This window comes from Oreochromis niloticus, linkage group LG3 (assembly GCF_001858045.2).
Source record: "Oreochromis niloticus isolate F11D_XX linkage group LG3, O_niloticus_UMD_NMBU, whole genome shotgun sequence".
NCBI lineage: Eukaryota > Metazoa > Chordata > Actinopteri > Cichliformes > Cichlidae > Oreochromis > Oreochromis niloticus.
Window position 1 is genome coordinate 60,389,843 of NC_031967.2, and position 9,833 is coordinate 60,399,675.

Sequence of the window (9,833 nt, forward strand, 5' to 3'; positions counted from 1 at the left end):
CAGCAGCGAGCAGGCGCACCGAGGGCTCTCGCGCTCACTTTCCGCGTATAGAATTTTGAAAAAACGTCGGTGCAAATTATAAGTCTGTATCATGATGTCTGGTGTTTTCGTGTTTGTTGGTTTGTTTTTATTTTGTTTTATTTTGCGAGTTGGTTATTAGATGCTGCTCCAGCCAGCCAGAGAATCCCCCGCCGCCCCGCCCTCTCCTCCCTGTTTGGCAAGCAGCAGGCGCACCTCGCAAACGGAGGGCGCCCTTACTCCCAGCAAATGGGTGATAGAAAACCGATCGGTGCCTACGACATTCCCAATATGCGCTGGCATGATGTCGGGGCAGCATGAGTACAAGCAAATTTTTTTTTTGCCGATGCCCGTGATGCCGCCCCACCACGATGCCGCCCCGGGCAACCGCCTGTGTCGCCCGTATCTAAAACCGCTACTGGTTCAGAGTTATTGATCATGAAAACAGCAGCAGGTATAAACGACTCTTGATGTCTCTTGGTCTTCACTGCAGACGACCTGAGGGAAGCAGCTGCAAATCATTAAAGAGAGGATGGTCTGAACATATAATAACACAGGTCACCTTCCTCAGCACCTGCCTGTTATAAAAGCCCACAAACTGAACCTGAGTCCTCCCTGAAAACTGACCAGCCACTTTAACCAGTTTACTAAGTCTGGTCTTATTGGTCAAAGACAAATTACCATGCAAAGCAATGATGCAAAACATTAAAACAGATTCAATAGAAATTTTATTTAAAAGGATCATTTCAGATGAAACATTAAAACCTCTTTTAAAAAGTACAGTCACTGTTGGACCTTTTTCACTGTAGCATCAAAGTGTGACTCAAAGGACAGAAACTAATCAAAAACAACCATCAAACACTTAGAACTGTCCACCAGTCCAATGGCTGCAGCCTTTACTACTGTTAGTGCAGGATGATGTTGATGTTTGTTGATCTCTAACAATGGCTGATCACACCAAGAAGCAAACATCCACAACAGGCCCATGAGAATGCTCTTCATCATGAAGGAGACTCACAATGACTATGTGGTGATGATGATGATGAGCTGAAGCAATGAGGAAATACAACAGAGTAAACACACAGAATAGATGCACACACCCACACAAACATTTGTCACGATTCCAGTCAGTCAGAGGTACGGAGCCTCTTTTATTCAGACGTCTGTGTCACTTTTAACTGTCTACTCCTCCACCCTCTGCTCTCAGCTTGTTGTCTCTGTGTAGATGTAGTAACAGGAACATATGAGGAACTTTATTTCCTCTGGTTGGTTTCAGAAACTTGATTGGTCCGTTCTGCTGACTGGAAGCATCAGAGCACCTTTCTTTGTAGACAGATGCTGTTTGCAAAATAATTAAATGGCATGTGATAAAATTATTTTGTTTTGCTTATAACTTAATATAAATGTGGCTTCATGCTTGGCAAGTGAAAGGTTGCTGGTTTGATTCCAGCTATAGACACTAAACCTCTCTGGGATTGTGTCAGGATGGGTATTTAGTTTAAAACTGCCAAATCAAACATGGAGCTTTAGCAACCTCCCGTGACACGTGGTTGATGTGTTATTGCAGGACTTTTGATGTAAGTTAAAGATTTTCTTTAAAAAAAAGAAAAAGACAGCAAATACTTACAGTGTGGGTGTGTCCACACAGGCCTTTATTAATTATAATAATGTACACTTTATTGATCCCCATGGGGAAATTACTCTCTCTGCATTTGACCCATTCACTCAGTGAATCAGTGGGCAGCCACTAATGCTGGGCTTACACTCCTGCTCAAACTGTACGATTGACTCGCAGGGGTTAGAAGTTCGTAGGTCACGATGCAGCGTCTCACACTATACGGCCCGATGCTCTGATACGACCTGAGTGCTCACACTGTGCGTTCATAACATGAAGGTTATAACAGAAAATCTGTCGCTCGCTCTCCCTCTCTGTCTTTCACTCACACAGACACGCACACCACCACCATCAACTTTGCTAAATTGCTAATGAAAAACATTGATCAGGCAGCTGTGATTGAGCAGCAATGTAGATCCAACTATTTTCACGGTTGTTGTGTTTGTGATAATTTTGTGAGGCCACATCGAAAAGGCTCGGATGAGCTTTCCAAAGTCCTACAAGTGCCTCCATCGCTTGTGTCCAGATCACACCTGCACTTCTGTGCTGTCCGTCTTTTTCATTGACTTTATGTGTTTGCGCGTGCGCAGTGTGAGCGGCTGCGGCGACACCCTCACGACGGTCGTGAGGATTTCAAACAGGTTTGAAATCCTCCCGACCAAGCGATTGATGATCGGGAGCAGGTCGTGAGGTGTTAATCGCTTCTCGTTACCCCACGTATATTACACGATGCACGACGCACGATGAAGGACAAACATGGGCCGATCACCAAAACGGTCGCACGACACAAAAATCGGCTATCGCTGCCCTTAAATGTGTACGAGCCAGCCAGGAGTCGAACCTAGAATCTTCTGATCCGTAGTCAGACGCGTTATCCATTGCGCCACTGGCCCGCATGTGTCTCTTACGCCTTTTAGTTGAAAAGCAGAAAATGACATCTTTTTTCAGGGTGTTCTTGTGAATTTAGCTGCCAGGTGTGAGTTTATAACTGCAGTAAAATGACACTCCTTTAACTTTTGTGCTATAAGTTAAGGAAACTCTCTTAATTCCGGAAAAATTGGCTATTTTAAAACTATAACTTGACTTTTTGGAGCTGTGTGACCTCATCTTTGTTCTGTGCTGAAAGCAGCTTCTTGATTCAGGCTGATTTTGTTTCCTCTGCTGTCTGACAGGGAATGATCCGCACAGGCTGATTTAGTGACACCGTTTGTCACAAGATGTATGAAACACTGTGCGACACACTCAGAGGTTTACTGCTCTTTGTGGATTTTACACGACTGAAATTCAACATGATACAAACAGATGTTTACAGCTGTAATCACTGATTTTCCACCACAGTCAGATTTAAATTAGCCTCCGATAGTGAAACTAAACACCATCACGCGGTTAATATAAACTGACAGCTGCTACACTTTTTTAACCTGACATAATGCATCACTGCAAACTTCACCACAGTACTGCACTGAACACTATTATGCACTAAAGTGTAGAAAACTGCTGGTGATCTGAACTGATCAGCAGTTCTGGTCTGTCAGAGATTTTCAACAAATGCTTTAAATGATTGTGCAGATAATAATCTGGTGTTTCATTGTGTTTCATGAACAGGAGTGATGTTTGCTGTTTGGCACTGATCCAGCAGGACACCTGAGAAAACAAACAAGCAGCTTCTAAATAAATTGTGCAGAGCAGAAACCAACACAATATTAGTCATTTGATTGTAATCTTATACCTAATCGGTGTATATGTATAAACTCTTTCCCAAGAAACCCGAATGTTTGAAACATGTTTCAGACTGTTTGTATTAAAGCGCCCTCTGGTGGAGCTCCTCTCCCTGACCTACAAACTTTAAATCAGGAAGCCCCTCATTTGTTAATCAGTTTCTGGAGCTCTGAGAAAGTTTTACAAATGCAAATCATCCAAGAATTCAAAACACATCATTCAAAGTCTAATGTTTATATCAGGAGGTTTTCTTTAACAGTCAATAAATCTATGAAGGAAATTTTTTGTTTGTTTTTGTTGAAATACCAAACGTGAACAGTTCTGCCAATAATATAGTAGTATGGCACACGGTGACAGGTTAATCTGACTGCTATTCCTAAGGTTCAATCATGGCCTGTGCTGCCATCTACTGAGTTAAAGCTGCAGCCTGACCTGGAGAGAAGGTAGGAAGAAAAATGTTGTCAGTGCTCACCGTCTTTTTAATGAGGAGGGACTGGCAAAGAATGAATCTTGTGGTCAAAGACAGAGAAGGAAATGAGATCTCTGCACGGAGGGAGGAGGGATACATTCAGTCAGTCAGAGATGGAGCGACTGAATGAACACAGCTCACTAAGCCACGAATCTCCCTTTATCTCACAGCCCTGCATTTCAAATCAAATCAAATCAAATCAAATCACCTTTATTGTCACATCACATGTGCAGGTACACTGGTACAGTACATGCGAGTGAAATTCTTGTGTGCAAGCTTCACAAGCAACAGAGTTGTGCAAAATACAATAACGTGCAACAAGCAAAATATAAAAATGGTTAATCTAAAAAGTAATAAATATATGTACCATATATAAAGGTATATACATTACTGAATGTGTGTACTAAATATGTTTTTCTACGTGTGTGTGTGTGTGTGTGAGTGTGTATATACATGTTTTACAAATGAAATAGAGTAAACAATAAAATAAGATATATAAAATATAAAATATACAGAGGTAGGTATGTGCAAAACAGTGGCATTAATGTACAGTATGGAGTGCATAATGTTGAAGTTCCAGTAGTGAGGGTGAGGTGTCTATGAGGTGTTCAGCAGTCTGATGGCCTGGTGGAAAAAGCTGTCTCTCAGTCTGCTGGTACGGGACCGGATGCTGCAGAACCTCCTTCCTGATGGAAGTAGTCTGAAGAGTTTATGGCTGGGGTGACTGGAGTCCTTGATGATCCTCCCCGCTTTCCTCAGGCACCGCTTCCTGTAGATGTCTTGGAGGGAGGGAAGCTCACCTCCAATTATCCGTTCAGCACACCGCACTACTCTCTGGAGAGCTTTGCGGTTGTAAGCGGTGGTGTTGCCATACCAGGTGGTGATGCATCCAGTGAGGATGCTCTCAATGGCACAGCGATAGAAGGTCCTGAGGATGCGGGGGCTCATGCCAAATCTTTTCAGTCTCCTGAGAAAGAAGAGGCGCTGCTGTGCCTTCTTCACTGTCTTGTTTATGTGTACTGACCACGTAAGATCCTCAGCCAGATGTACACCAAGGAAGCGGAAGCTGCTCACTCTCTCCACAGCGGCGCCGTTGATGGTGATGGGGGTGTGTACTCCTCTGCACCTCCGGAAGTCCACTATCAGCTCCTTTGTCTTTGCGACGTTGAGGGTGAGATGGTTGTCTTGACACCAGTGGGTCAGGGCGCTGACCTCCTCCCTGTAGGCTGTCTCATCACCGTTGGTGATAAGACCCACCACTGTAGTGTCGTCCGCAAACTTCACAATGATGTTGGAGTTGTTAGTGGCCGTGCAGTCGTAGGTGTAGAGTGAGTACAGGAGAGGGCTCAGTACACACCCCTGTGGAGCACCAGTGTTCAGTGTGATGGGGGATGAGGTGGTGCTGCCCAGTCTGACCATTTCTGATTAGAGTTGGGAGAAACCCCAAACAAAGGTGCTGTAGGCAGCGCTGTGGCATTCAGGGTCAGGGCCCTGCAACCCGGTCAGCTGATACTCTAACATTTAGGAATCATATTTCTATTTTCATCACTCAAGTATAGGTTCATGGTTTAGCTACAAAGAGCTTTATTAAAAATTTAGCAGTTTGCTGAGACCAAACCAGTCTTAGATACGCATGAGTTAGGAGGACACACAACAATCAGATCACCAGAACAAAAACTCAGCAAAGGTTTAAGAATCAAAATAATAATTACATCTTCTGGTTCTTTTCTGATGCCCCAAACATAGTTTGGTTATCATAAATAAACACAGTAGTGTTTACTCCATGAATAAACTTTGCTGTCCACTGAATGCACTGAATTATTAAGAGTGTGAAACAGCCTCACATGTTACACAGGGATGTAATGGCATTTGCTGAAACACACTGATCTTAACAATCACGGCTCGTGTTTTTTGGTTTTGTTTTTGTTTTTTTTAAACAGCAGCGCGATGACTGTCATTGGCCAGCAGGTGTCAGGGTGACTGTGAACTGTCTCAAATATAGCCTGCTTACGTTAGGTGGAGTGTGTCGCATCTTTTAATAAAGAAAATGCTTTCGTTTCCAGCTGTGATATTTTGTTTTTTCAAAAATGCTTCACGCTCTTCTTCTCTTGTGCCTTCAGACTATCCAGATGGCTGCATTAGAAGGTGAGTGGCTGTTTTTTAAGAGGAAGAGGATGATCTCGGTCCACCATCAAAGACATATGACTCGGGACTTTCTATTGGAACGCTTTTTGGGACATACAGCTGTTCCAATCTAAACATTAAGCTGGCAGCTTTGACATCTGCTGATACATAGAATAAAATGTGAGCTAATTTATAAACGTGCTTTTAATATTTAGTGTCTGTTTCATTCGTCATATACACCCGTTTTCTTCTGCTTATGCGGGGCCTGGTTTTCATATTTATAGTAAAATGGGTTTTTTTCTAAGGTTAAAATGTAAAGACATGGCGTGGAAGATACAACATAAAATAAAATGAGGTGGAATATAATTGATAAATGAAAGCAATTTATTTAATTAGTAACATTTTTATGTTTAAGTGTCTGAAAAGAAGGCAAAAGATTTATTCCTCACACTGAAACAGAACACAGCAGTACAAATGCTGCTGTCACGGTCCTGGGTCGGTTCGACCCAGCATTTTGAGTTCCTTATGTTTTGGTTTTGAATGATTGTTCTTTATGTTTTCTCTGGTGCTTTGTTGATTTTTATTATGGATCGGTGTTTCAGTTATTTTGGTATGTTTCTGCATTATGACTTAGGTTCGGGTTGTATTTTGTTATTATTGCCGGTGTGGTGCAGCGTCAAGTCTGCCTCTGTCTAGTCCATGTCTTAAGTGTGTTCTGTTTCCTGTTTTACTTTGAAGGTTCATGTCCCTGTCTGATGTCAGTGTTCCAGCTTTGCTCTCCCTGTCTCGTTAGGTCTTATTCCTCCCAGCTGTGTTCCCCTTCTGTCTCTAATTCCTTGATGACTCCCTCTGTGTATTTAGCCCTGCGTTTTCCTGTGCTCACTGTCGCGTCGTCCCTCAAGCTGTGTGCTTCCTCGTGTGCCTCTCCGTCAAGTGTGAGTTTACATTTTCCAGTTTAGTTTTGTATGCTTTCCCCTACCAGCAAATAAAGCTGAGTTTTGAGTTCATCCTTCGAGTCTGAGTGTCTGCACTTTGGGTCCTACTCCTGCCTGCCACACAGCGCTCCATGACAGCTGCCACATCAGAAATAAATTCTTTTCTTTTTCTTTTTTTCTTCATACATGAGTATAATATATGGATGTCATCTAAGAGAGGGAGTTGGCTAAAGAAAAGGGGGGACAAAATTCACTGGCATGCAGTGGTGATATATAAACATGTGGGGAGTGAAAACATTTCCAATATATTTTTAAATATTTATATTTAACATATTAAATATTTTAAATAATGATTTTGAATTTATTTTTAAATACTTATATTTTCTCACCCCACCTACCTATCTGAGCTGCTTTACACCTACTTATGAGTGGTCACATGAAGGTCAACTTGAGAAATTACCCCAGACTTTATCAATCAATAGCTAAGAGTGTGTTTACATGAAAGAGGCAGCGTTCCCATGTTTATAATTCTGACCAATCAGAAACAGACACAGGTATATTGTCAGCAGAGCCGCTGATTTTCTGAAGATGATTAAACATGTCAGAGGTTAGACACAGACTAAGCAGCAGCTATAACAGAAGGGTACATATTACTAATCTGTTTGTGTGTGTGTGTGTGTGTGTGTGTGTTTAGCTCACACAGAAATCAAAGTGAAGCCTGGACAAGAGGCCACCTTTCACTGTGCGTGTCCCAGAGCTGCAGCCATCACCCTGCTGGAGTGGAGCAGACACGGCCTCGATTCTTTGTTCTATCGTAACTCGTTTCAAAGATACCAGCCTGAGTCCTTTGAAGACCGAGTGGAGTTGAAGGATGGAGACCTCACTTTGATTCTGAAGAACGTCACCATCAACGATAATGGCACGTACAAGTGTCGGATTGTGTTCAGGAACAAAAACAGCACAGAGAGACCGTTCAGGGGCATTAAGTGCTTCATCAACCTCACAGTGACGGCCTCGGGTGAGTTTGGATCGTCCTACTTCTGCTGTTACTGCAAAAAATGATACAAAATGCAAAAACACTTGATTTTCTCACATGTAAATATAGAAATTGATATTATTGAGCAGTAAACTGCAGCAATATTGATCTGATTCAAAATGCTCACCAAATCTGTTCTGAAACTCTTCTGATCACTTCATCTGAGCACAGTTACTAAAGAGTGAAGTTTCTCTTTAGACCACACAGATGTCAAAGTGAGGTCTGGACAAGATGTCACTCTTCAGTGTCGGGGACCCACAGATGCAGATATCACAGCATTAGAGTGGAGCAGACCCGAGCTCGTGTCAGAGGGTTATGTGTTCTTCTTCCAAAACCAGCACTCAGATGAGAACTATCAGCACGAGTCCATCAAAGGCCGAGTGGAGCTGAGAGACTCATCCACGAAGGACGGAGACGTTTCCATCATTCTAAGGAACATCAGCATCAGCGATACAGGAATATATGAATGTAAGATTACAACCAATCACACCATCTATGGTGAGAGAGTCATCAAGGAGTTCAGACACTCCATCAACCTCACAGTCACAGACTCAGGTGAGCTTATAGAGTTGACGGGCCTAAGAGTTTTTCCTTCCCACTGTTGCCAAGTGCTTGCTCATAGGGGGTCGTCTGCTCTGCAAAAATGCAATATGGCGCTTTATGTAAACTTTGCAGCATCGCTGCAAACTAACCCCAAAAAATAAAAGCATGGATTCAGGAGCTACCGCAGTTCAGCATCAAATTCAGGCCAAATCAATCGTTAATATGATTTTCATGATCATCTTGTTTGTCTTAATGTTCTTATGATTCAAAGAAACATCCAGCAGCTGTGAGATCAGCTGTACTAATTTAAAATACAGTGTGTACAGCCCCAAAGCCTCTGAATGAGCTGCAGATGTGTTTCAAAGTGCTGTAACATTAAAAAACATGCCTGCTAACTCTGTCCACATGCTGTTTCTGCTCTGCAGGTTTCACAGATGAAGACACAAATAGTGGAGGAGACGAGGGTGGAGGAGATTGGGATTGGACTCTTTTATTAATAGTTTTTCTGTCAGTTTGGGCTGTGTTTGTTGTTCCTGCTGTTTCTGCTGTCGTCATAATTACCTGCAAGGAACAAAAGCCGTTATAGCAGCATCCTCCTGAAAACAACGGCTGCCCTGCTTTTCCACAAGGACGAACTTTCAGAGGACTGGACCTTGGATTTAGAGTCTGAGCGTACTCATATAACATCAGGAGTTTAAAGCATCATTTGACTCTTCTTCACAAAATGGGTCAAGCATCTGCAAAATCCAGAAAATCTGCCAACACCAGAGGGATTTTTGGAGGATCGGGTGATGAAGATCTATGAAGTGGGAGTGAGCGATAATGCTATTTTATTTTTTTCAAGGAAACTAAATGCATGGCAGTGCTATAGCAATAATATCACAATTTGATCATTTTATATTATGTAAAAATTCTATAGTACAGTGATATGGCAAAGTCCTGCTACAAAGATAAAATATGCAACATGGTAAATGATAAATGGCCTGTATTTGTATAGCGCTTTACTAGTCCCTAAGGACCCCAAAGCGCTTTACACATCCAGTCATCCACCCATTCACACACTGGTGATGGCAAGCTACATTGTAGCCACAGCCACCCTGGGGCGCACTGACAGAGGCTGGTGCTGCAAAGAAGTCAGGACAGGAAAAAGAAAATCATTCATATTTCATCATTTAGAATTTTGCTGCCATTTATTTTATGACCTGACAGCTTCACATTAGACTTTAAATTACAGGTTACTTACACCATGTGTTAAGTTCAGGAGACGTGGAAGTCTCTTTAGTTTTTGAGTAAACTTGGACCAAACATAAAGCCCTTCCAGTTCACATTTAAAATGGGTAAAGTATGTTATTTAATGTTGATAAACTGACCCTT

At 42.3% G+C, this 9,833-nt stretch overlaps 1 protein-coding gene and 1 non-coding gene across 4 annotated transcripts; one reads left to right on the forward strand and one right to left on the reverse strand.

The window, feature by feature from the left end:
• Window positions 1-2,453: 2,453 nt before the first annotated feature.
• On the reverse strand, window positions 2,454-2,526 carry trnar-acg (transfer RNA arginine (anticodon ACG)). Its single transcript has one exon. It is a non-coding gene; the product is annotated as a tRNA-Arg (tRNA).
• Window positions 2,527-5,810: 3,284 nt separating this feature from the next.
• On the forward strand, window positions 5,811-9,833 carry LOC102078843 (uncharacterized). Of its 3 annotated transcripts, none has more exons than XM_025905801.1 (5): window positions 5,811-5,966; window positions 6,807-6,880; window positions 7,575-7,898; window positions 8,115-8,471; window positions 8,885-9,833. In XM_025905801.1, exons 1-5 carry the CDS (start codon window positions 5,869-5,871, stop codon window positions 9,043-9,045), a joined length of 1,014 nt encoding a protein of 337 aa, XP_025761586.1. In that variant the 5' UTR covers window positions 5,811-5,868; the 3' UTR covers window positions 9,046-9,833. The 3 variants fall into 3 exon arrangements, with proteins under 3 accessions (XP_025761586.1, XP_025761587.1, XP_013121764.2); XM_025905802.1 differs by having other exon boundaries at window positions 8,115-8,384; XM_013266310.3 differs by lacking the exon at window positions 6,807-6,880 and having other exon boundaries at window positions 5,813-5,966.